This window comes from Anomaloglossus baeobatrachus, chromosome 4 (assembly GCF_048569485.1).
Source record: "Anomaloglossus baeobatrachus isolate aAnoBae1 chromosome 4, aAnoBae1.hap1, whole genome shotgun sequence".
Taxonomy (NCBI): domain Eukaryota; kingdom Metazoa; phylum Chordata; class Amphibia; order Anura; family Aromobatidae; genus Anomaloglossus; species Anomaloglossus baeobatrachus.
Genome location: NC_134356.1, coordinates 418,535,893 through 418,563,655, shown reverse-complemented (window position 1 = coordinate 418,563,655; position 27,763 = coordinate 418,535,893). Strand labels below are relative to the sequence as shown.

Sequence of the window (27,763 nt, the reverse complement as noted above, 5' to 3'; positions counted from 1 at the left end):
CCCAATATGTCACCACATGTCATAAGCTGAGGGGAACATAAGGCCCCTAAATGGACTTTCAGAGCCCAAATTGTGCCCCCCAACTCCCCATAACCCTGATCCCCATCCCACCACACTTACTGTATTTCTCTTGCTTTGGCAACACTAATTGTATTTTGGTCCTGCCAATAAAGCATATTTGAATTTGAATTTGTGTCCTGCTCTGGGGAGACCTCTGACGAGTCTGGAGTCAGAAAGTCACAACGCCTTACTGCTCACAGATCCTCTACTTGTATTTTTGAGTGAAATCTATTTGCTTTAGTGCTGTAGGGGTTAAGTACTTGTTACTATCTTGCTGTCCTTTATAGCCTTAATCCCAGGTGCATCTCCTTTGTGACCTTTCACTTCGCTATAAAAAGATATGTGTCTTACCATCTGACACCGGTTATAAAATTTTCATTCTTATGCTGACCATTTTGGAAGAAGCTGAGTAGTTCTGACAGTTGCAGCTGTGGTGTTTAGCTTCATTGTAAGAGCTTGGAGTGTTTTACTTTTGTGTCTATTTTCCCCCTGTCTGTCTTTTTTGCCTTGTGTTGTATTATTGCAGTGGTGAGTCTAGTGCTCTCACCGGCCTTCTAACTAGCCAGGGTGAGTTCAGGGCAAGCGAGGACCTAGGTATGTGATCGGCAACAGGGGGAAGGACCCGTATAGGGACATTAGGGAGTGCAGGGATCAGCCTCAGAGTAGCAGGAGGTGACCCCGCACCAGGGTTCACTGTTGTATAATTTTCCCTGTGTGTTGCGGCGCTCACTGGGATTTCCCTTATACCTGGTGGAACCCCAGTAGTCACTGCATGACAGTCGCAGAGGGGGAGGAAAAATATCTTTATGCATTTTGGGTAACCAGTGAAATATTGGAATGACTGGGTTATCAGGTAACAAATACTTTTTAGATTTAACATTAATAACCCCAGTGCTATACCTTCATCTAGACATCCAGATAATTTGTATCTGAAGGACAATGTAGAATCAGAAGTCTCGACTAAAGCGGGCTTTACACGCTACAATATATCTAACGATGTGTCGGCGGGGTCACGTTGTAAGTGATGCACATCCGGCATCGTTAGTGATATTGTAGTGTGTGAAACCTACGTGCGATTGCGATTGAATGAATAAACGTTGATCGCATACACGTCATTCAAAACCTAAAAATTGAACGTCGGGTTGTTCAATGTTCCCGAGGCAGCACACATCGGAGTGTGTGACACTCCGGGAACGATGAACTGCAGCTTACCTGCGTCCCGCGGCTCCCGCTGGCTATGTGGAAGGAAAGAGGTGGGCGGGATGTTTACGTCCCGCTCATCTCTGCCCCTCCGCTTCTATTGGCCGGCTGCCGTGTGACGCCGCTGTGACGCCGAGCGTCCCTCCCACTCCAGAAAGTGGATGTCCGCCGCCCACATCGAGGTCGTATGGAAAGTAAGTACGTGTGACAGCAATTATGATGGGGGCGGGTGTGATCGCATACGATATCGTATGCTTAATTGTAAGGTGTAAAGCAGGCTTTAGTCATGAATTGCAGAATTGTGATGTAGAATGGATTTTACCTCCTTCAAGAACAAACATGTATAAAGCACTACTACACAATTTCTCACGCAGCAGCAATACCAAATAGGTAATTTTTAAAATGTTATTTATGTAAGAAGGGAATGATATGATTTTTAGATATTTTTTTAAATATAATATATATATTGGGTTCTATCTCAAGTCATGGCAACTTAATAGATGAATGCTCTGTCGGAAGATCGATTTTGTGCAAGTCTAGATAGATCCACCAGGGTCTTCTACGCTGTTATCTTGATAACATCAAGCCATTGGGTTGCTGGTCTTCATCGCCTTGTTCCTTCTATTTGTCTGACCATGATGTCCTTCTCCAGTGATTGCTCTTCTTATATAATATGTCCAAAGTAGCCAAGTCGTAGCTTGGTGATCCTTATTTCAAGTGTCTGGTTTTGATTTGTTCCAAAAATCGATTTATTGTTCTTCTTGCCATCTGTCTTCTGTGTATTTAAGACTGATGATGGTTGATGATTCGGCCAGCAATTATGATTACTCCCTGGTTTTCGGCAAGTCCAGTATTCCTGAAAATAGTTTCTTCATATAAATTAAAGAGAAATTGTGACAGGATGCAGTCTTGTCTGACGCCTCGCTCTACTTTTTACCATGCTGTGTCACTATTTTCCGTTCGAACGGTTGCTTCTTGGTCTGCCCAGAGTGTGCCCCCTCCTAGGTGCAGAGAGCCCCAGTCACTAGCCCGCGCTTACTGGCTGCTGGTGTCTGGCTTGCCTGCAATAATCAATATTGCACACTAATGCTGCATAAGTAACATATCAACTCCAAAATGATATGATTAAGTCATTTATAACCAACAATGTGTTTACTGAGGAAACCTTCCAGCCCTTTTTAAAAGCTGTTATAGTATCTGCCATCACTACCTCTTGTGGTAGGGTATTCCACAATCTGACTGCTCTAACTGTAAAGAACCCTTTCCTATTTAGCTGCCAGAATCTCTTTTCTTCTACTTGCAGGGAATACTGTTGTGAATGTTAGTTATGTCTTGGCTGCTGGGAGGCTCCCTCTGGTGGCCAGGAAGGGTTTGGACAGAGACCAGGTGGGTTGTGCAGTGGGTGTTTCCTTTCCTAATTCTCTGCTTATTTAAGTCCTGGTCTGATTGCAGGCTGTTGCCGGATGTCAGTTGTACTTTGTATTTTCAGCCTGCTTAATCCTACTCTACACCACATCTTCCCCAGATAAGTTCTTGCTCTTTATTTATTGTCTGGTTCTTTTGTTTATCTGGGTTTGTCATTTGTTGTGGTTGGTTTCAGTTTATTTCCTTCCAGGGATTTTCCCCCTCAGGGGATTGTTGAGGAACTCCCTGCAGTTCTGTGTGGAGTTTAGCTCCTTTGGGTCCATGTGTTTATGGCTTGTTGAATTTGTTATAATTTATGTTTTCTGTTCATTGGTATGACAAGGGCACCTGGTATAGGACGGAGTTCAGATCAAGCGATCTGAGGGCCTTTTTGTACTATCAGGAAGTTGGTATTTTGTAGGGTTTTTCTCTGGCTACCATCAGTTCCTTTCCTGTACTTTCCTATTTTAGTCAGCGGGGGCCTCACCTTTTGCTAATCCTGTCATCTACCTGTGTATTGTGTTTTTCCTATATCACCGCAGTCTTTGAATGTGGGGGGCTTGCTATTCTTGTCTATTTTCTGAGGCAGAGAGTTATTCATCTTTCCTACCTTTTAGGATAGCTAGTTCTCCGGCTGGGTTCGCGGTGCACAGGATGTTAGTTCACCCCTCGGCTACTTCTAGTTGTGTTGGTTAGTAAGGGGATGGCGGCCAGATTAGTTGCCAATGCTCTTGTCACCTTTTTTGCCAATGATTTGTGGTGGTCTTCCATGGTTCCGGATCATAACAGAATACCCCCTGCTCCTTAGTATTACCTTTGGAAGGAATACAGTTAGGTCCAGAAATATTTGGACAGTGACACAAGTTTTGTTATTTTAGCTGTTTACAAAAACATGTTCAGAAATACAATTATATATATAATATGGGCTGAAAGTGCACACTCCCAGCTGCAATATGAGAGTTTTCACATCCAAATCGGAGAAAGGGTTTAGGAATCATAGCTCTGTAATGCATAGCCTCCTCTTTTTAAAGGGATCAAAAGTAATTGGACAAGGGACTCTAAGGGCTGCAATTAACTCTGAAGGCGTCTCCCTCGTTAACCTGTAATCATTGAAGTAGTTAAAAGGTCTGGGGTTAATTACAGGTGTGTGGTTTTGCATTTGGAAGCTGTTGCTGTGACCAGACAACATGCGGTCTAAGGAACTCTCAATTGAGGTGAAGCAGAACATCCTGAGGCTGAAAAAAAAGAAAAAATCCATCAGAGAGATAGCAGACATGCTTGGAGTAGCAAAATCAACAGTCGGGTATATTCTGAGAAAAAAGGAATTGACTGGTGAGCTTGGGAACTCAAAAAGGCCTGGGCGTCTACGGATGACAACAGTGGTGGATGATCGCCGCATACTTTCTTTGGTGAAGAAGAACCCGTTCACAACATCAACTGAAGTCCAGAACACTCTCAGTGAAGTAGGTGTATCTGTCTCTAAGTCAACAGTAAAGAGAAGACTCCATGAAAGTAAATACAAAGGGTTCACATCTAGATGCAAACCATTCATCAATTCCAAAAATAGACAGGCCAGAGTTAAATTTGCTGAAAAACACCTCATGAAGCCAGCTCAGTTCTGGAAAAGTATTCTATGGACAGATGAGACAAAGATCAACCTCTACCAGAATGATGGGAAGAAAAAAGTTTGGAGAAGAAAGGGAACGGCACATGATCCAAGGCACACCACATCCTCTGTAAAACATGGTGGAGGCAACGTGATGGCATGGGCATGCATGGCTTTCAATGGCACTGGGTCACTTGTGTTTATTGATGACATAACAGCAGACAAGAGTAGCCGGATGAATTCTGAAGTGTACCAGGATATACTTTCAGCCCAGATTCAGCCAAATGCCGCAAAGTTGATCGGACGGCGCTTCATAGTACAGATGGACAATGACCCCAAGCATACAGCCAAAGCTACCCAGGAGTTCATGAGTGCAAAAAAGTGGAACATTCTGCAATGGCCAAGTCAATCACCAGATCTTAACCCAATTGAGCATGCATTTCACTTGCTCAAATCAAGACTTAAGACGGAAAGACCCACAAACAAGCAAGACCTGAAGCCTGCGGCTGTAAAGGCCTGGCAAAGCATTAAGAAGGAGGAAACCCAGCGTTTGGTGATGTCCATGGGTTCCAGACTTAAGGCAGTGATTGCCTCCAAAGGATTCGCAACAAAATATTGAAAATAAAAATATTTTGTTTGGGTTTGGTTTATTTGTCCAATTACTTTTGACCTCCTAAAATGTGGAGTGTTTGTAAAGAAATGTGTACAATTCCTACAATTTCTATCAGATATTTTTGTTCAAACCTTCAAATTAAACGTTACAATCTGCACTTGAATTCTGTTGTAGAGGTTTCATTTCAAATCCAATGTGGTGGCATGCAGAGCCCAACTTGCGAAAATTGTGTCACTGTCCAAATATTTCTGGACCTAACTGTAAGTCATGTGCCAGTCCTTTATATTGACCACACATGTATTTGAGATTTTCTTGGAGATGTCTTTTTTGTAAGCTAAACAAATCTAACTTTTTCAACCTGTCGTCATATGGGAGGCCTTCCATTCCTTGTAGTAGTCTAGTTACCCGCCTTTGAACTGACTCTAACTTCTGAATGTCCTTTTTAAAATGTGGAGCCCAAAACTGGATCCAATATTCGAGATGTGGCCTTACAAGTGATTTATAGAGGGGTAACAATATGTTGGGATCCCGGGATTTAATCTCTTTTTATACACCCTAAAATCTTGTTTGCTTTAGCAGCTGCTGCCTGACATTGAGTGCTGCTGCTCAGCTTATTTGTAACAAGTCCTTCTCCTGTTCTATAGTCCGAGCTTACTTCCATTTAATGTATACGCAAATATAGGATTACTCCGTCCTAGGTGCATTACTTTACATTTATCAACATTAAATCTCGTTTGCCAAGTATTTGTCCATTCTGACATCTTATCCAGATCGTTTTGTAATATTGTACTATCAAGGTCAGTTTTTAATATCCTACATAGTTTGGTGTCATCAGCAAAGACTGACACCTTACTATCAATCCCATCCACAAGGTCATTAATAAAGAGATTAAAAAGAATCGGTCCTAGCAAAGACAAGTCAGTTGTTTTTGCTATTTGCGTTTAGAATTGCAAAGCAGAGTTTTTGCCCAAATTTCTGCCACAAAAAGGCAGCATTTTGAACTGCATAGTGCGGTTTAGAAAACCAAATTCCCATAGACTTTGCTTGAAAAGCAAAACACATCCATTTTGGCATTAAACGCTGCAGTTGAAAAAGCAGGTAAAAAGCAAGGTGCGGTCTTAGCCTAAGAAGATGAGATACAGCAGTCTGTCAATTACTGAGCTCAATTCCCTCAATATCTGTGGATGATTGCCATCTGGCCCGGGGGATTTGTCAATGTTTAATTTACTCAGACGCAGGCATAATTCTTCTTGTGTTAAATTAATATCAGGTGGTGAACTTTGATTTTTGACTTGTTGAATGATCCCTGGAACAGTCAGTTCATTAGTGAACACTGATAAGAAGTGCCTGTTTAATATCTCAGTCTTTGCTTTGTCCTCTATAATTAACTTGTTATTATATATGAAGGGGCCGATACTATCCTTCATTTTCCTTTTGGCATTAATGTGTTTATAAAAAATGTTGGTATTTATTTTAAAGTCCTTGGCGATTTTTGTTTTGAGTTGCTAATTTTGCTATATTGATGGCACAATAAAAAAAATCATTGGACAACAGTCACATTAGCAATGCATTTTTATTTTCTTTAGTATGCACCAATGATATCTATAACAAATGACAAGTTTTTGATGCATAGAAAATATCTTCCTATAAAATGCAGTCACATAGTCAGCACCATGTGATATTGGCTCTGCCCTTATAACAGTGCTACGACAACCAATTATAATATTTAGAGACTGTGCTGATAGAGGTCATAGAGTAAAAAATGCAAATAAACATCAAATGTCTAAACTGCAAGTCAAAAGAAACTTGCATCTGTTCATATAAAGGAGATTCAGAAGGGGACACAACTAAACTTCAATCTGAAGCTGCAACATTTTTCTCTAGACCGTGTCGTAATAGAAAAGGTGTGAACACAACCTCTGGGCTCACATTTTATGGGTGGCTTTTTTCAGTTTTAATGCTAGTTGTGTATTATTGTGCTTCATTATCAGATTCTACAAGTACTGTACAGACAGTGATACTATTGTGACTACGTGTAAATTCTGTAGAAAGAACAAACTAGAACATAACATAAAATACAAGTCGTATTTTATATGGAAACATAAATGTAGTTTCCAGAAAAACAACTGTGACCATATTATGACTCCATGACCTCTATTCGGCTCCCCTAGCCCTCTTACCCCCAAAATACCCTCCCCACAATTAAAAATAGAAAACAAAGCGCATATAAAACAAAACAGGGAGCAACAATAGAAAATAAAACACCAATCATAATGTAAAGGAAGATTTTGAAAAAAGCAGAAAGGACATGGACACTGTGGGTGATGTGCTCTTGTTTTTCTTTACCATGCCATTATTCTATAGGAAAGTCCTTAGGTTGGAGGAACAAAGGCACTTTGTGAATTATTGCTATGACAGTTTTGTTTTTAATCAGTGCATTTGCGTAAAAAAGGATAAAAGCCTGTTCCTCACTGGCAAATTAGTATGCCTCCTACATCGCCTATTGGGTTACGAATAATTTTTCAAGGCACTGACACTTGGAAGGGACTTCCGGGAACATTCTGGTCACCCCACTTAACAATGAGGATATAGTCCCCTTTGTCTTTTACAGTGTAGGTCACGTTGTACAATCGATTTCCCATGTGCTTCACATATACTTCCTCACATGGCGTCTTTGGCCCATGAACTCCTACCATCAGCATGTTGGTACCTGTAAAAAAATGTCCATTGTGAGTTAGACTTGTTTTAGCCATTGCCTATGGTTACACACAGACACTTCATGGCTTTATTTGTTTTTTCCCCAAAAAATAATAATATCCTGACTAGCAAGTCAGTTTGTGTTAGAGATTTACAAGTGACCCAAATAATAGGGCAGCATGGTTTCTCAGTGGTTAGCACTGTAGTCTTGCAGCGCTGGGGTCCTGGGTTCAAATCCCACCAATTACAACATATGCAATGAGTTTGTATGTTCTCCCTGTGTTTGCATGCGTTTCATCCGGGGTCTCCGGTTTCCTCCCACACTCCAAAGGCATACTGGTAGGGAGTTAAGATTGTGAGTCCCAATGGGGACAGTGTTGCTGATGTATGTAAAGCACTGTGGAATATGTTTGCGCTATATAAAAGATTATTATTGTTATAGCCATCAATTTTCTAGCATTTAAATGCGAATGACATCGATTGCATAACTTTAGACTTATCTGATAAATTGCAATTATACTAAGATGTCTTAGGGCCGCTTTACATGCTACGACATCACTAGCATTTGCTGGCAATGTCAGGAGCGATAGCACCCGCCCCCATCATACGGCCAATATGTGATCGCTGCTGTAGCAAACATTATCGCTACAGCAGTGTCACACGCACATACCTGTTCAGCGACGTCACTAAGCGGTAGGCCAATAGAAGTGGAGGGGCGGAGATGAGCGGGACGTAACATCCCGCCCACCTCCTTCCTCCCTCATTGCCGGCGAACGCAGGTAAGGTGAGGTTCCTCGTTCCTGCGGTGTCACACATAGCGATGTGTGCTGCCGCAGGAATGACGAACAACATTGTACCTGCAGCTGCAACGATAATTGGGAATTGACCCCCATGTCACCGATTAGCGTTTTTGAACGTTTTTGCAACGATTCAAACTCGCTCAGAAGTGTCACACACAACGACATCGCTAACGCGGCCGGATGTGCGTCACAAATTCCGTGACCCCAACGACATCACTTTAGCGATGTCGTAGCATGTAAAGCAGCCCTTAGTCTCAATTCACATCTGCATTGTTCATTTACACTGCTCTGCTTCATCATAGGAGCAGAATGATGAAAACGACAGCCATGGCAGATGCATCATATCTGATGGACCCCAATAGTCAACCCCTTGGTTTCCGTTCTTGTTACCCATTATTGTACCAGATAGTTTGGCATTTTTGATGGAATCTGTGATGGAGAGTCCTAATGGTGTCGCCAATGCTGTTGTGAACACAGCCTAAACTATTCAGACTGCAAACCATAGTTATATACAGTATGTATATTGACAAATGGGATGCAATCGTAAGTAAATATACTTATTATATATATATAATCATGTACTTTTTAGGACTGAATATCAAAATAACCCATAGTTTTCAGTACTGTAAAAAAATGGAAGACATAATCCTGCCATGCTCTAAAAGGAGAAGCCACACGAGAAGCATGTGGCTACGGCTACATTACGGTGTGCAAGAGATATATATATATATATATATATATATATATATATATATATCTATGTATTATATTGTATACAAATGTATGCTCTGTGAAGAATTATACTATAGAAATATGTTAGTAATAACACCTTGCTTCATATATAACAGGAAGATTTAATGTCATGTGGTCAGTTCTTGAAACCCCTACTGATCAGCTGTTCTTGCCGGTGGGAGCTGTAGCTGGCCACATACATACATTAGGGCACCTGCTATAGGGCAATGCAGCATTCCATGGCACCTATTCAAATTTGGTATAGGTAACACTAGTTAATGGTCAGGCCCTTTGTGTGGGGTGTGTTGTGGTGTGCACATGTAACTCCAATCACATAAATCGAGAACACTCATTCCCACCTGCTTTGCTGCAATCTACAGTGAAGGTGTTCTTTTGTCCAACAAAGGCTTTGGAAAGACCAGGGCCTCTGGAGACTACTTTGGAAGCATCAGATGTAAATTTAGGCACCGCCATTCCGTAGCCTGCAACAGAAGCCGAGGATTTTGTAACTGTCTCTACCAGGACTGTTGAGGTTTCATGCAGGCTGTGACCACCAGAGAGTCTCGCTCCTATGTAAAGACAAACAAAAATGTTGTGTGTTAAATGACCGAAAGAGATAAACAAGAATAAAACGTTTAGTCTGTGGTCTTAACTATGTATAACTTACCTGTTACACGGGCTTTGAAGGGACTTCCAACTATGTGTTGTGGTCCTCCATATTTGATTGAGATTAGATAATTTCCAGGGGCCATTGGGGTATAAGTTAATTTATAACCCTCAGGAGAGTCTTGGCAGTCCAACTTCACCTTTGAAGGTCCATCAATTGTCACAGATAAAGATCCAGACCCAGCATTTAAAGTATTTACTACAAATTCAGAAGGTCTCCCTGTGTAAACAATAGAGAAAGCAAAGGTAAGATTTGGAAACGGCAAGGCTTTCAAATTAAATGGGTTGCCCACTAATAAAATGCTGATGCCTATCCATGGAATATGTTATCAGTATCAGATTAACGTGGGACCAAAACAGCATCCAAACACATTGTTTTTTATCCCCCGTGAGAGCATTCAGAGTCTACACGTGGCTCTCATTGGGCTGCTGGCTCCCATCATTCACTGAAGTCTGTTTATGTCGAATCATTCACGAACGACACATCCAGCCGAGTAACAAGTGTACCCGAGCACCCTGATCATCGATCGAGTATCAAGCAGTGGCGAGCTCGCTCATCATTACTTATAATGAATGAAATAAAAACCAAAACATGAAGATTCTATAAATGATATAAAACATCTTGAAATCTTTTCATATTACAAGTGCTATGTTATAATAATCATAAAATCTATAGCTCTACTGTGGAACGGCTCTTACCGGTGACTCCACCTTCAAGCCCAGGTCCATAGGCTGTAACCAATCCAGGATCACCAGCCTGACTCTGCTCGCCCACACGGATTTTGAAAGGACTTCCGGGTATATGACGTCCATTGAATTTGACGTCAATTGAATGAACTCCATTTTCATGAGGAATGAAACGTATTGAGTATTTATCTAAAAGTACAATAGAAAAATGTTGGTCATAAACCACATAACCATTATTCCCATTATACTAGGTTATATTAATATCATTAGGAGACTTTCAGTGATATGTTCTCTTACCACTGTCCACTTCTGACACGTAGCATTCTTCTACAATTCCAGATGGTGTATGTACTTTAGCATCTATGACTCCGCGAGCTCCATTTAACTGCACTGCAAAAGTGGCTGGTTGGTTGACCTTCAATCCAGTCTCCTAGAATGATACATTTAAACAGTTTGAGAATTGCTGATAATGAATTGTATGCAAAGAGATTTAGCTCCATAAAGTAAATTATGCTTAAATATAATAATTCCAAAGGACCTTATTAGTAATATTTACCTGTAGGCTAGTAACAGTCAGTCTGCGGGCATCATCTGAACGGGAGGCCACTGGTACCACAAAGGGGCTGTCAGGGATGTGCTCATCATTAAATTTGATAGATACTTCGTAGTCACCTGAATTACAGATATCATTGCTCAAAACTGGCTTTTTTACTCAATACCAGGGGATGAACTCAGCACAAGAAGTTTTACTAATAAATGGAATTTATGCATTACAAATATTATAATGTATACTAATTTGGCCAAAACAAATTATGCTTATTCATCTTTGCTTTTAAAGTGCACAAGCTCACCAGCTTCCTGTACAATGTAGGACACTCCACAAGACCCATCTTTACGATCTTCAAAAGAGATCTCAGCTTTACTAGGGCCTTCAACTGCAATCGACAGACCGCCAGCTCCAGCTTCTCGAGTCCATATGCTGAACTCAGCTGTAGGATTAAGTTATAGACATGTAGAAAACTGTTATATATATATATGTTTCACAAGGAATGTCTGGTATATTCATGTTCATTCTTTCATGACTGCTCACCAGGGACTCCTGCAACTCCCCTCTCCAAGCCAGTGCCTCCTGCTCTGACTTTATGGGCACCACCTTCTCCCATAGGTCCTACTGTGAACTGGAAAGGACTTCCAGGAACATGTTGGCCTCTGTACTTTACACTGACAGTGTGAGCTCCCATCTCTTGTGGAACAAAGCGTACACTATATGTGCTGTCTTCACCATCAATGATCTCTGCATCTGCTGTTTTTCCAGAAGGACTGGTAACTTGAGCTGTCATATCCTGAGAACCTACTTCACCTGAAACAGATAACCAACCAAGACTACTTAGTAATGTATATTTTCATACGTTTTTGGTTATTTATTGAAGTACACTGAATGGATTATTTACTTGCTCTGCATTACTAACCTTCCTGACGTGCAATGCTGCTGAATGAACCAAGACTCTCCCGGCCAAGGAAGTCTCCAAAAACATTGTGGAAAGGGTCACCTCCAACTTGTGTAGATTCCTCCACCCGCACTTCACGCTTGGTTTCACCTCCCCTTGTCTTGCTGATCTCTGTACGTTCGGTGCGTGTATATGTATGACTGCTGCGCGTGAATGTGCGTGTCAGGCGTTCTTGGGCTGAGACCATCTGGAACCAGTTGCCTAAAACAAAAGAATTAAAAAACACAACACTTAGTTAAAAGCTCAATTTTGACTAAAGCTCAAATAATACAAATTTCTGTGTCATTTTACCAGATTTACTTGTAAATCCTAGTTCTCACTATAAACCGTGCAATTTAATCAGACCCCATACCTGGAATTTTGAGGTTGAGATCGCATGTGCTACCAATACTGGCAATAGAGGGAGCTTGCCGCTTTCTGGTTATGCTTTCTTTCATACGTCCTTCACCTGTCACCTTCACCATGAAAGGACTTCCTGTAGGCACATTGAGGACATTGATTTGCATGGGCTTGCCACAAAGAGATAATTTGTAAGTCTAGATATATGTATCTTTCAGCCTTTTTGAATTAGACTCAATATCTATATATTTCAAGAGTATTATCATCAAGGTTTAATAATAATAATAATAATAATAATAATAGATATGATAATAATAAAAAATATGTTTGAATATTATATCATAATGATTTTACACGCAACATATAAAATTATACATTTTGCTTGTACTTATGGAAATAAGCTTAAAGAGATTATCCACTACTTTAACATTAATGGCATATGCATAGGATAGGTCATCAATGTCTGATCGGCCGGGGTCCAACACCCCGCACCCCCACCGATCAGCTGTTCCTGGGTATTGCATATCCGTCTCCTATTGATTTGAATAGGGGGCGATGGGCTGTACCTGGCAGTGGCCGCTATCAGAAGATGGAGTATTTCTGGAACTGAGCATTTCCAGCCACCTGCTGCTGTCACCGGCACCGAGAACAGCTGATTGGTGGGGGTGTCGGACCCCGGCCGATCAGACATTGATGACCTGTTCTAAGGATAGGCCATCAGTGTTAAAGTCGTGGATAACCTCTTAAATTGAATGTGTGTCAAAAAAACTCTCAATTAGTACATCTAATATATATCATATATATTTGTGTATCCATATACCTGGTACGTGTTTCTCTGCAAACTTGATGTTAATAATGTATGTTCCTGGCTCAGTAGGACAATAGGATACTTTACATGTGCCATCCTCCACATCCTCACAGTTTATATCCACTTTGCTTGGGCCCTCAATAGACAAACCTAAACCTCCATATCCTAAAAAAATATAAAATACATTGTTACCATTGTTATTCACAGAAGAAGGCAGAAAATGTAGCATCTTAAAATAAAACCAGAATATGTATGAGACCTACCTGCATTTCTGGTGTCGACTATGAATTCTGACACCTCAAATGTAATGCCTTCCAGAAGGCCCTTCCCGGACACTTTCACTTTACTTGCGTCACCAATCTCAGACTGTCCAACCATGATCTTGAACGGGCTGTTAGTCACGTGTTTTCCATTCTTCTTTACACTCACCACATGCTCTCCCACCTCTTTGGGAGTGAAGGAGATTCCTGTAGGTTTTGATAGATGATAAGTGAAAAGGTTCCAACATCTTTACATGGCCTATAGTATATTGTGTTTGTGTTAATTAACATTTTTTTTTTCATTTTTAGATTCTATCCTAGATATTAATGTAACTTATTAATTTGCCTATTGTACTTTTACATTATGTTATTTGACCATACCTGATTTGTTAGGTTTAATCAATATTCTTAGAGTGGAATTAATAGTTCCATTTTTCTTTATTTCTTTTTATTAAAGAATAACTAAACCTTTATCACTTTTTATATTTGATTGTCCTTTTAATTGCAAGCAGGTTGGTGGGTGTTCAGGTCCTGAGACCCCCACCAATTCCTCAAAATAAACCCTCAGGAGTTGTGCAGCTCAGGCAATAGGAGTTAACAACTTCAGGCTCAATGTGAACACAGAGCAGAGTATATGGATTCAGTACAAAGCTTAGACCTTATGGTCTTTATCCATACCCCACTCCATGTACATACTCAAGTAGAAGATCTACACTCCTGTCTCCTTAGCTGAGCACTTCTCATGGCATCAGGGAATGGGGCTGGGTGATCGGTGGGAGTCTTCAGACTGCCATTGATCTTCTTGCAATTAAAAGGGCACTCAAATATAACAAAGTGATAAAGGTTTAGTTACTCTTTTAGTATTCAGAACAATGTCATAGGATTTATCTATGTAAATCTACATTACTTTGCTTACCAATATGCCTGTTGGGCAGTCTCTTCAGTAGACAAGGTTCCTCGTTTCCAGATGGAGCTCTGATACTAGCAGTTAACAGGCTTAAATCTGACTCTGTGATCTTGAGAGACACGTCGGTTGAGGTTCCCACATTCAGCTGAGAAGTTCTCATAGAGTCATCTCCTATTGACATATAAATAATTTAACTTGTTATAAAATTAGTTATTACCAAGTAAATAGTTTGTATAATATATCATCTAGAAGGTGGTCAGACTCCCCTCAACACTAGGTTCTGTCCAGAAACACAAAGCAAACAATAATAAAAGCTTTGCTTCTCAACAAAGTGTTTTCTCAGGATAGGAATTGCCAAATTTTCCATTAAAATCACCTGTAATTTTGGCTGTGAATGGACTGCCTGGAATATGCTTGTCATCAAATCGCACAATGATGTTGTAGTCTCCAAGAGCAGTGGGCAGGTAGGATACAGTGCATGTGCCATCTTTATTGTCCTTGCATGTGATTTCTGCCTTTGATGGACCTTCCACAGCCAGTGATAAGCCCCCTGTAGTAGGACAGAAAGTCGAGATATTTAGTTATAAGGTGTAATACTGAGAATTGTAAGATCACAAACAAACTAGCATCCCATAAAGCGGTACGGGTACTGTAATTTCATATCACTACTTAAGGTGGCGCATACCTTCTCCAGCGTCCTTTGTGACAATAGTAAACGTGGCGGGCTTGTTCACCATTCCATGGCTAAGCCCTGGTCCATATGCGCTTACATGTCGGCTGTTAATGGCATCTACATAAAACTGCAATGGACTCCCTAAAAGAAGATACATTGACAACATTAATGTAAACCTCCAAATGCAAAAACATTATAAGTGATAACAAAGTAGTACATGAACATTATAGGCTAAGAGGACATTATTCTGAGGACCATCCCTCGATAAGCCCATTTCTACTTTAAATATCATCAAAAACCATACGCACAAAGGGCATATTATCAGAAATAGGCTATTAGTGAACCATCCTTTAAGAAATAGACCCTAGTGGTAAGTGTCCAGAACCTGGTTCAATGGGCTTGTCATCTCCAGGATTTTTGAGAGTCATCATTATGTAAAAATTTGGGTAACCTAGTGAATAAGTTTTGCCCCAGCCCTAACATACAGTTTACTATCATAAACTTTACACCTTAAATATATTATAACATGTGCCATTTTCATCTTTATTTCTTGTAAGGAATGTGTTTCATAGATTAATGGTCATTGTAATCATATATTAATTACCTGGAATGTGATTTCCATCATATTTTATATCCATTTCATGCAGTCCCTTTTCCACTGGAGCATACTTCACAGTCACAGTGCCATCTTTGTTGTCAGTGATATTGGGTCTAGCCGTCTTACCAGATGGCATACGGACCTCACCTACATGCAAATATAGTAACATATATATAATATTTCTGTAAATTATATTTTACACATAAGGTAAAAAGGGAGCTATATCTTTGGACACGATTTCATAGTATATACACATATAGATATACTATTATTATTATTTATTATTATAGCGCCATTTATTCCATGGCACTTTACAAGTGAAAGAGGGTATACGTACAACAATCATTAACGGTATACAGTTGCAGTTACAGTGATATACAACATATCATTACTAATATAGCATTGATTCTCAGTTATAACTGGAAACACAGTCCAGAGCTGCAATCACAATTCTGCAGGTCCTTTATGGAAACGATAAGCAAGTTTGTATGTTAATTTCTGATAGCTTACTGAGCTAATATAATGCAGTTGGGCAGTTTGGTTTTCTGTCATCAGGGTTTTGTCAAGTATCTGGCGGTAAAGACTACAATCCAAAGAAGGCAGATCACTGGGGAGAACTCCTTGTAGAGACTGTCATTCTGCATCCAATGTGTCCCAGCTCATTAAAGATATATGTGTAACATCTACTGTATATACAGTATATGCATGTTATTAGTGTTGAGCGGAACCTGATCCGCAAAATCCGGATCCGTACGGTTTGAGAGCCCGATCCGAGTCCGACCAGTACCCGGGATTTGGGGTACACGATCCGGATCCGTTTTTTTTCTCTCTCGCTCTCTCTCTCTCTCTCCCTCTCCCTCCCTCTCATCCCGGATCCGGCTCCCCATTGATTTACATGGTCGTGGATTCCGGATCAGATCCGGACTTCTGCGGCAACCCGATCCGGACCCGCCGGACCCGGATTATGACCGATCCGCTCAACCCTACACGTTATGTTACATCGTTATTGCTTACATAATTCCTATTCCTGATGTCCACTCTTTTACTTTGCGTGAGGGTATCAGAGTTACACAAATTGTGTTTGTAGACCTGTATCATTCTGAAGACATATCTGTCCCCTCATTTCATTGGGTTATAGGGGAACATTTTGGGTAAGTGTTAACTTTTCTAAAATAACATGAGTTCTGTAGTCTTGACTGGATTTCCATACCTGTAATTTCTCCTTTCTGCACAGTAAAAGGAATCACTAGGTTGAATGGCCTAAGCATTGAGTCCAAAGTATCAACAGGAACAACAGGTTCTTCAGTAGCCTGAAATGAGTCAAGTAGGGCCGTCAATCATCTATGTCCTTACAAGTGACAGTATCAAGTAAACAAGTGAATATGATAAAGAAACAAATGCATAATTCAGAGGATGCAAGTTATTGAAGGTATAGAGGAAATAATGGCAAACAGAAGAAGGCAAAAGAATAGATAAAGGTGGATACAAGAATGTATCATATTCTACTTCACAGACCAAATGTCCAGATTCAGGTGGAAAGTCCACCTGAAGGTAATCCAATAGATTAGGGAAACATGGAACAGATCGGAGTGGAGGAGTGTGTGAGTTCAGACCACCACCAAATAATAAAACTATGGAGTAACCAAACCCTTTTGGTTCCATTTAGAGATCTGTTACTGTCGTACTCATATGCAGGACCTTAAGAGGAGGCTTTTATTTACTGCTCCAGGGGTTGGGGCTCTGCTTTGTGTTGGGCTTCAATGACCTAAACCTTTACAGTTGATAGTAGAGTTTGGCAGCGATCATCACCGCTTAGAAGGTTTGGTCAGTATATTAATAATTATCCTATACTTCACTGCTACAAAAATATAAGCTGATAAAGTGTTGCCCACAAAAGCTTCTTCTAGTGCACTGACTGGTGTTAATATGGTCGAATCGAAATTCTAATCATCCGGGTCATCCATGAAGCACACACGGCTGTTCTTTTAGATATGCAACTAGTTTAACAGTATGTGCACAAAGGTGCTGAAAAATTAATTTTCAAGTGGAAACCTCTTGATGAAACACTTCTTTGCAGAGTTTTTGCAGAAAGTTTCTATTTCCTAAAGCAATGGTGGAGAGATGCTTTTTTACTGAAGTGTTTTTTCCAGCCTTTTTTTTGGACAAAGCCTAGTTTGGAGTGAATTCTATTAGAAGTGACAAGTGCTTTCTTTTTTCCACCAAGTATTTTTCAAAGCCAGAAGAGGGAAAAACACTGACTCAATACACTGAATATATGAATAGAAAAGTGGTTTCACTATGGAACTGATTCTTTCAAGTGATTTTTCAGGCATTTTTTTTAGAGCAGACTTGTTAAAAAACTTGAAAAAATCTGTGTGCACATAGCATAAAACTTAGATCTGAATACCATCTGGATGTACGGAACAATGGAAACACAAGGTGGCGTGGTAAAAGTATACAGGAAAGCATTAGATGGAGCGTAGAGTTCTAGATGGATAGGGAAAGAGCGCTAGAGAAGAGAATTCTCTGTGATATACCCAGTGAGTTGGATAGCCGGGAAGGTGTGCAGCATAGGGCTGATGGAGCTGCACAGTGTCACATGGCTCCTCTATGATTGGGATGGTATCACAAGCCTGGCAGTAGGGAGGGAAGTGAACAGTTAAATCACGGAAAAGGGACAAGTAAATGGGGAAATTGCACATGGATCATCTCCCAACAATCAGTAGAAACTTACCACAACATGGAAGGGACTGTTGGGAATGTGTTCTCCGCCAAACCGAATGGTGATGACGTATTTCCCTGGTTCAGGTGCTGTGTAGTAAATATCAAAAGTACCATCCTGATTTTCCACCACATCTACGTCAAGTTCTGCTCCATCTGGTGTAGACACCTTGCAGGTAACTTTTCCCTTTCCTGCTGCTTTAGCATCCACCGTGATGACTGTCTCCTCTCCAATCTGAATGGTGGGTCCTAGACAGGCTCCTGAATAATAAAGGAACACTATTACTTTCTAGACAGCAGCCATTCAAATATCACATATTAAAATAAAACTAAGAATGGCTTTCTCCTTGACTGCAATGAGTTTATCCTAAACTCTAATACATGAAAACTTACCTAATCCATGTCCTCCAAGGGACACTAAAAAGAATAGAAAAAAAAATTGTTTAATTAAGGGTTACCTGTAATAGAGTCTCCATTTTGTATGTACTTAATATCAATCAATACAACCCATATAAAACATAAAAAACACAGATTTAATTATTTCCTGTTGCATATATAGCACTAACATATTCTGCAGAGATGTACATAGATTGATTGATTGGAGCGCACCTGTCACTAAGCACTTGCTGGCGTCACCGGTGGGAACTGCGTGAATTCGGAAAGGAGAGAAGGGAATTTCGTCACCCCCATATTTAATGGTAATGGTGTATCTTCCTGCCATGTCTGGCACATAAGACACTGTATAGGTGCCGTCCCCATTTCCCCGAATATTCGCTTTTTTTGGCTTTCCTTCAGGGTCCTATAGACAGGGAAAAATAGAATAATGTTTTTATTTTATACATGCAATCAAAATTTGTGAAATACTGAAAATAATATCCCTTATTAACAAATTAGATGTTACTTTCGGCAGTAATAAGTACATCAACTCTAAAGCCACATTTTTGTTGCACAACCTCATATTTCCTATTTCTATGCAAACACCACTTTATATACTACTATCCCCTCACTGCTCCTTCCCTAATCATGTCCTAAAGGCACGGGCGGACATTTAATTGGTGGCCTACAACGCAGCTGCCATTGCACTGCACAGAGCCCATGTAATGTTCTTGCCCTCTTCTGTCTGTGTCCGCCAGTGTCTAAAGATGTCAAGGTACCCTTTCTGTCTGCAGAATATCATGTATCCGGAGTTGTGTGACTCACTAATGCCTGTGTGAATATTTCACTCTTGCCAGATGGTGACTGTAAGCTGAGGATTAATTCTTGTATTGTCGGAGTTCCAACTTCTCTATTACCTTTCCACCTATTTAATGTGAACCATCAGTGGAGAATATCTGTCTATGGGTAATAGAAGTGGACGCTTTTCTATTCATCTTTTTGTTAAAAGTGTAAGGCTATGTTCACACACAGAGTTTTTGCTGCGTTTCTTTATTACAGCCAAAACCCGCTCTCTTAGCAGTAAAAACACTGTGCTCAAAATACCCGTTTGTAGGGTTTTCACAGTGTCTTGGTCACATTTGTTTTCAGTGTTTTCTTGGTGAAAATTACACATGTGCTTTGTCTACAGTACATGTTTAATTCACCAAGATTGCCTCCAAAAACAGCGAAAAATCGGGAAAATGCTGCAAAAACCACTTGTTTTCTCACTTTCTCATTGCTTTATACCTGAAGAATTGCTTCAAAAACACAAATTCCATCAGGAAAATAAAACTGTGTACATGAGATTTCTGAAAACTCAGAGATTCTGGTACTGTAAAAAACAGCTTTTAATTTGCATAAAAAATGCAGCAAAAAAAACCGCTGCATGTGAATATTGCCTAAATGTTTTCAAATACTACATTTGCTGATATTCTAAAACTCATGTTATTCAAAGGAACATGTCAGCAGTTTTTTGCCATGTAATCTGAGGACAGCATGCTGTGTGGGTTAAATCACAGATTTCAGTGATGCATTTCTTATTAAGCTTCCTGAGGTTGTTTACTTGCAATGATTGTTTTAGCACCAGGACTTTATCATTGCTTAGACTGCATTGTCTCATGTCGGGTAGTTCAACACTCCCCCTTCTGTGATTAGCAGCTCACTGACTATGGACATTGTGACATTTCGCATCCCTTCCGTCACCTGGATAGCCTGAGGTGATGCGTGTACAGAGTGAGCAAAAGCACAAATGCGCCTCAATTATGCTGACCCAGTTTGTAAACCTGTAGGGATTTAACACACACCATTGCATAGTAAGACACAACACCCTAAGAAAGCTTAAGTGAAACGCGCGTCGGGTTTGAAGATGCACATTCAGACATCAAGAGTAATGGGTAAGTAGTGATTTGCCTTAGATTAACTGATTGTTATCTCTTCACACTGTTGGTTACCTCACCTACTTTAGTCATTGATTCATTCATGTAATATTTGGTTTACTCATCTGACATTTATACTTATGTACGCCTCTCTAAATCATGCCATGTATATGTTCATACATTTGATGCTGAAGGTTTTAATTCCTTACTACTCTAATCACTGCCCCTGTATATATCAAAGGTCTAAAGTGTACCCTAATTTATACCTGAGTCTTCACCCTTGGCTGTTAATTTTAATATATTTGTATTGTCTTGAGGTACTTTTTGATATTCCATAAATTCACTCAAATCTAATTTATGGTGGATTTTTCTACTCTATATTTGATAGATTATTCGTTTTCAGTGAATATGTCACCTATATAGTTATTATATGGTTATTCTCTCTGACCCATGGCCGTGCCTGGTGTGGGCGTGGATAGCTTTCTCAGCTCTGCTAGATGGCTAAATCTAAAAACCCTGATTGTGTCAGAACCACTACATCCAGTAATCTAAATGATACATGGTTGGATTCAGGGTCTCCTCAGATGAGGTAGCAAAAACCTGCTGACAGATTCCCTTTAATTTTAATAAAATTATGAATGAAACAGATAACAGCTTCACATCAGATGGTTAAATATTTCATATAGCAGATTGTGCTACATAAATATGATGAATATATATTGAAGGAATATATAACTGTAGTAAAATGAAACAATTATTACACATTATACCAGCTATTGTAGCTTTCCTAATAAGGCTGCATACTATGTATTAAAACAATAGCACAGTTAAGAGTTGAGGGGTTTCTTTTGTTAAAATATCATTTTTTTACATTCGTTACTATCTTTTAGCCTGACGTCTGAAGATTCTCCCCATGCTTCCACTAGGGGGAGATTTACTGTTACATTCAGCAGTGCTAAAATATGAATGAGCTCATTCTAACGGGATGTACAAATCTCCCAGCTGCTCGAGAAGCCCTCAATGGGGTCACTTGTTTTTATAAATATACCATATGGACAGGGATTGTGTTCCTAGATAAGCAGTCATTCTTTTAACTATTTTATCACATTAAAAAGGTAAAAAAAAGTGGATAAAATCTTCTTAGAATTATGGTTCCATAGAATTCTAAACTACATGTAATAATACTGTACTGACACGTAATATAGTAAGAAGTCGATTACATGAAACAGTAGAAGTTGTGCAGGAAATTGAGTTACTGTTAACTTTACATACAGGAGCAAGCATTGTACTCACCAGAATCTGGACAGTCAGGAGCCCCTCGCCTGCATCACGAGCATCAATGGTAAACTCAACAGGCAAGCTGGCTGGGATACCGGCTGTGTTGAGACCTGGTCCACTAGCACGCACTTTGCTTGCATCATGAGTAGGCAGTACCTTGATCTTGAAGGGGCTGTAAAAAATAAATACGATGTTAAAGGCTTTTGACACTACTTTGATAGAGCGTAAAGGTAATCTGTCAGCAGGTTTTTGTTGCCTCATCTGAGAGCAGCATGATGTAAGCAAAGAGACCCTAATCCAATGATATAGCACTTAGATTACTGGGTTCAGCAGTTCTGACACAATCAGAGCTTTTAGATTTATCAAAGCAGAAGAGCTTTCCTGCCCACACCAGGCTCTCAACAAAGATTGTACATCAACAGTGAGGTGCCAATCAGAACAGGGGGCGTGCCAGACTGCCATGCAGGAGACAATGTAGTCCAGCAATGATAATCACCAGATGATAAAGCCTTTAGTTTAAGTATACAACAGCACACAGACTGATGAGAGACGCATAGTGGATTTTTATTTTTTAACCCCTACAGGGTGCTGTCCTCAGATTACATAGCAAAAGCCTGCTGACAGATTCCCTTTAAAGAGCTACTGTCACAAGGTCAAAAGGATCCAGTGATTGGTCTTGTTTTATTCCATCTATTCGAATAACCTATTTTTTTTTCTTTTTTTTATGGTCTTTTCTAAGGGGGCTTTGCTCACAGGATAATTATGCAGAGCAGCCTAAAGACACACCCCAGAGAATCCGGTGAACCAAACCTTCTTGTAAAAACCATCAAAATCAACAGTGAATAAAAAGATACACAATTCTAAATCCGTATGGCGGATTGAAAAACATAAACAAAATACAAGGGATCAGCAGGAATGAAATAAGAGTAAAACTTGTTGACTTTTGACCTAGTGACAGGTCCTCTTCACAGCCTTTTATGCGATTGTTACCTTCGTGGCACCTCCTGGTCCGCATATTTCACAGATACAGTGTATGGGCCGTCTGTGGCAGGTGTATAATTTACAGTATGAGTTCCATCACCATTATCGCGTACATCTACTGGCTCTGCCAAACCTATAGCGTTCAATACAAGATAGGCGACTTTTAATGTTCATTCACATATTCTCTTATTTTCACATTTTAGTACTGTTATTGCTCTTAGGTACCTGACGGTCCATGCACCAACACTTCTAGAGGTGCCAGTCCAGCCTTGCTGCAGTCTACAGTGAAGGTCTGGGGAACATGGGCTCTAACACCAGCCCCCAAGCCAGGACCAGAACACTTTACTTTGCTAGGGTCTACCACCTCCTTTACTGGAACACGGAAAGGACTTCCTGCAACAATCAAAATAACTTTGTTATATCCCATCAGTCCAAACTTCATTTTCTTTCATGGCAAAAGAAAAATGTCCCATTTACTATACCTGGGATTGGTCTCCCACCAAAAGTGATGTTGACATCATACTCTCCTGGTGTGAAAGGGATATATTCCACACTACAGCTGCCATCTTTATTGTCTTTACATGACATTTTTGCTTCAGAAGGACCTTCAATTGCCAGTCCGAGGCCGCCAGTGCCAGCACCCCTGTAGTAAGAGAAACAAGAGTTTCAGTATTCTAGAGAGTATCTAGAATTTTGGATTGTAATCAGCTTAACATATAAAGTGTAATAAAAGTTACTGAAACATAAAATAGAACCTTTGGACACTTAACCAAACTTGTGTAGGTTTTTGGACCTTGAATATAAAACTGTGACATATGACAGTGGGATTTTAAGCTACATAATGTCCGTACCTTGTTTCTACAGTGAAGCGGTTAGACTTATTAAGAAGACCTCCTTCTAGCCCAGGGCCATATGCTCTTACACGGGATGGATCACAGCCCTCAGTTACAGGGACCCGGAATGGGCTCTTAGGCACTGGAACTTCATCATATAGTACCTCCACTAAATGAATACCTGTTGGTGTAAAAGATGATGATGAACCGTTGTCTACAGAAAAGTGTGATATAGCATTAACAGAAGCTATAGAAAACTAATCCATAATTGTTCTTTCTCATTCCACATATAACACATTCGCTGAGGTAACTGGCCAAGATAGTTTTTTGAGATTTGCCAATGAACTGAAAGTTGCCTATTTTCTACTACGGTAGCGCCATAATTTAGGATTATTCTGTTCATCTCTGTTTTTACTTTAAATATTTCAAGACATCAACCAAATAAAGCTAAAGGCCAATCAGAAACAAAATGACATTTTCTGACTGTATTTCTTGCCATAAATAATTTAGACTTGGAGTGGCACGGTGGCTCAGTGGTTAGCATCACAGTCTTGTCAAATCCCACCAAGGCCAACATCTGTGAGGAGTTTGTATGTTCTCCCCGTGTTTGTGTGGGTTTCCTCTGGGTTTTCCGGTTTCCTCTACACTCCAAACATATACTGATAGGGAATTTAGATTGTGAGCCCCAATGGGGACAGTGATGCCGATATACTGTATATGAATTGTTGTGGAATTATTGGCACTATATAATAAATGAATAAATATTATCTTACCATCCTCATAAGCCGTATACTGCACATGATATGTGCCGTCTCCATTATCCGCTATAAAGCTTTCAGTGACAGCGCCTGAAGGGCTGATGATGCGGGTGGTCACATGACTACCACCGGTCTTTGTTAATGAGCGAGCATCCACGGTAAATTCTGTAGTGACCTCACGTAATACACCTGACAGAAGGAAAGTAACATAGTTAACAATGTGTCCTCATGTATTCCTGTACTACTGCTTATAGAATAATGTGACTAGTTTTTGCTCTTATCGCCTTCGTGCACCATCGTTCTGGTGCCCCAGGAAGGCTCCTGCATTGGTGATTTGCCTCCTGGGTCTGTCCCCTGATGATCCCCTGGCATCTTTGGGACGAAACGCGTCGGGACTCTGTCTTTGGATACTCTCAGATAAGTTTCTGATGTCTCCATCTCATCTTGATGGGGCTGTTTATGTAATTGTTTGATGTTTGTTTGGCCTTTGCAGGGTTTTATAGGATCATCCAGGGTCTCCCGTCGGTGAATGGGGGCGCCACAATCCTAGGGCATCATACCCTCCATTGCTAGGTAGGTAGAGCTTGATTAGGGCTTTATAGGGTTATTTTTATCCCTTCTCCCTCCTAGTTTTCTTTATTATACACCCTGCATTTATATTGTGTGTTTTGTAATTTGGTTTATGACCTTTTAATGGTATTATTAAAAGTTATTTTTTAATGGGGATTAATTTTTAGTATTTCTGACTTCTAACCCTAACATATTGGCTGTGGCCTGGTTTAATTATTGTGTGACAAACAACCCCATAAGGTGAGCAGATTCCCTTATCACTTTTGCATGTTTGTTGGATAAGACCACTGCTTTCTTTGCGGTGGTACATGTTGGCTTGGCGTACCGGAAAATCCCCGGACCTACGGAGACTGTGATTGGCTGACGAACGCCGCTCAGCCAATCACAGCCACTGTAATGTTTCAGCCATTGAAAATTGCTGAAATATTGAAATCCAGCCATGATCAGTGCAGCTATAGCACTGATCATTGGCTGGAGCTGGGTGACCTCTGCTTCACTCGCCCCCAGCTCTGATTGGAGAGACCAGCCTTGTGCCCGATCTCTCCAATCACTGTGGATCTGGGGCCGGTGACTGCTCCCCTCAGCTTCACTCCATCCTTGGAAGCTGAGGAGAGCGATCCCTGCAAGTGCCGCATCAGTAAGTTGTAGCCGCAAGCGCCCCCCCTCCATCTGCTGTCCCGCCTCCATCTGCCGCTGCTCTCCCCATCAGCCGCTGCCCCCTCCATCTGCCTCCCCCCTCCATCAGCCGCTGCCCCATCCATCTGCCGCTGCTCTCCCCATCAGCCGCTGCCCCCTCCATCTGCCTCCCCCCTCCATCAGCCGCTGCCCCCTCCATCTGCCGCTGCTCTCCCCATCAGCCGCTGCCCCCTCCATCTGCCACCGCTCTCCCAATCAGCTGCTGCCCCCTCCATCTCCATCTGCTGTCCCCCCTCCATCTGCCGCTGCTCTCCCCATCAGCCGCTGCCCCCTCCATCTGCCTCCCCCCTCCATCAGCCGCTGCCCCCTCCATCTGCCTACCCCCCTCCATCCGCCGCTGCCCCCTCCATCTGCCTCCCCCCCTCCATCAGCCACTGCCCCCTCCATCTGCCACCGCTCTCCCCATCAGCCGCTGCCCCCTCCATCTGCCACCGCTCTCCCCATCAGCCTTTGCCCCTTCCATCTGCCTCAGAGATGCATGCCGGCAAATATTTTTTTACAAAAAAAGCGCTGGATAAAACCCTGTTGCGCATTTTCCTCCTGCAGTTTTTCGTTTAGTTTTTGCTCTTATTTCATTCCTGCCACTCCCCAGCCATACTGTTTGCTGATCATTTTTACTGTCTTTATCAAAAAGGCGTGATACACAGGATCCTCTGGGGCGTGTCTTTAGGCTGCTTTGCATTATTACCCAGTGAGCAACGCTACAGTGGTAAACACCATAAAAATGAGCACTAAAGGCCCCTATCTCTGGAATTGTATGGGGGAGCAACAAGAATAAAATAAGAGCAAAAACTGTCCCCCTGCATTTGCAGGCTTCAAACGTCTGAGGTAAAATCTCTCAGTACCCTTGGTACTTTAGATTCTGCCCAGACTTCACATTGGGGACTTGTATCCTGCAGTGTGCCCATTTTTGAAAGGCGCTGCATAGTTATCTAATATAGGAATAGCTAACTGTCTCCCCGCATTATAGACACTCCGTTAAGTCAATAGGGATTTGTGTGATGACAAGCTCACTGACTGTTTCCACTGATGACTAGCAGAGCTCTGGATTCAGTTCTGGGTTATATATAGCGAATAACTCTGAATAAAATGTGAAGCACATTATTGTATAAATTACATCCACTGTAAATATATATATTGTCTGGACGTTACCTCTAAAGTTAGGCATACTCTATAAGTAATCTGCTCCAGGGTGACTAAGTAAAGTACCTTTCTCCAAGAAGCACAACCTCATCTTATAAATATGTAAAGCATAGATGCAGGCTGGATCTGCAATCTACGGTATGGTACATTGCAATGATACTTAAGCTATATTGCAGAATTAGACTTACAAAATATATCATATTAGTTTTTCCATCATCCTTACCTCTGGGCTCTACTCCTGGGCCATAAACCTTCACTCCACTGGTGTCCACAGCTGGTTCCACATTAACCTGGACTGGAAACTTTGGCACTGCGTGTCCTCCATATTTGATTGTGATGGTGTAAGCCCCAGAGCATGATGGGATGTATGTAATACTGTAGGTGCCATCGCTGTTATTCTGAATGAGAACCTCAGCTTTAGCCCCTGAATCTGATAGGATCTCAATGGTGAGCTCAGCATCCCCAGCTTTGGAGCAATCCACTGTAAAGGTGGCCACCTCACCAGCCTTTCCCCTTTCTAAGCCAGGTCCACTTGCGGTCACTTTGCTAGGATCGAACACGGGCCTAATGTCAGCCTTAAATGGTGAACCAGGGATGTGGGCATCTGCAAACAGGATATTGATAGAATATTCTCCTGGCTCCGTTGGGAGGTATGAAACTGAACAAGAGCCATCGCCATTATCCTGGCATTCAATCTTGGCTTCACATGGTCCTTCTACTGTCAGGCCAAGACCTCCTGTACCAGCTCCTTTGGTGTCAATGGCAAATGGTGCAGGCTTACCCACAAACCCTCCTTTTAGCCCTGGTCCATAGGCACGAACCTAGGGAAAAAAAAGTAATATCTGGTATAGTTATTCATGTAAATGATTAAAGGGGTATTCCCTTTACTTTAAAAAAAAAGGTCTTCGATATCAGTTTGAGAGTGGTTCTTTAA

At 41.1% G+C, this 27,763-nt stretch overlaps 1 protein-coding gene across 4 annotated transcripts in view; it reads right to left on the bottom strand.

Annotated features, from left to right (window-relative positions):
* Positions 1–6,437: 6,437 nt before the first annotated feature.
* Positions 6,438–27,763, bottom strand: part of FLNC (filamin C) — a 74,961-nt gene continuing 53,635 nt past the window's right edge. For 2 of the 4 annotated variants that reach the window (XM_075345383.1, XM_075345385.1), the window contains 28 exons: positions 27,053–27,650; positions 24,436–24,609; positions 23,681–23,843; positions 23,312–23,472; positions 23,055–23,222; positions 22,839–22,962; positions 21,864–22,020; positions 18,889–19,078; positions 18,673–18,696; positions 18,293–18,540; positions 18,096–18,191; positions 16,769–16,868; positions 15,565–15,705; positions 14,973–15,101; positions 14,664–14,837; positions 14,297–14,458; positions 13,384–13,587; positions 13,133–13,285; positions 12,326–12,448; positions 11,935–12,174; positions 11,556–11,825; positions 11,317–11,454; positions 11,022–11,137; positions 10,763–10,895; positions 10,478–10,654; positions 9,780–9,998; positions 9,472–9,681; positions 6,438–7,593 (listed from right to left, as the gene is read on the bottom strand). In XM_075345383.1, the coding sequence (XP_075201498.1) occupies positions 7,406–7,593; positions 9,472–9,681; positions 9,780–9,998; positions 10,478–10,654; positions 10,763–10,895; positions 11,022–11,137; positions 11,317–11,454; positions 11,556–11,825; positions 11,935–12,174; positions 12,326–12,448; positions 13,133–13,285; positions 13,384–13,587; positions 14,297–14,458; positions 14,664–14,837; positions 14,973–15,101; positions 15,565–15,705; positions 16,769–16,868; positions 18,096–18,191; positions 18,293–18,540; positions 18,673–18,696; positions 18,889–19,078; positions 21,864–22,020; positions 22,839–22,962; positions 23,055–23,222; positions 23,312–23,472; positions 23,681–23,843; positions 24,436–24,609; positions 27,053–27,650 (4,980 nt within the window). In that variant the 3' untranslated portion in view covers positions 6,438–7,405. The remainder of the gene's footprint in view (positions 7,594–9,471; positions 9,682–9,779; positions 9,999–10,477; positions 10,655–10,762; positions 10,896–11,021; positions 11,138–11,316; positions 11,455–11,555; positions 11,826–11,934; positions 12,175–12,325; positions 12,449–13,132; positions 13,286–13,383; positions 13,588–14,296; positions 14,459–14,663; positions 14,838–14,972; positions 15,102–15,564; positions 15,706–16,768; positions 16,869–18,095; positions 18,192–18,292; positions 18,541–18,672; positions 18,697–18,888; positions 19,079–21,863; positions 22,021–22,838; positions 22,963–23,054; positions 23,223–23,311; positions 23,473–23,680; positions 23,844–24,435; positions 24,610–27,052; positions 27,651–27,763) is intronic. The other 2 variants (XM_075345384.1, XM_075345386.1) reach the window with 1 other exon arrangement.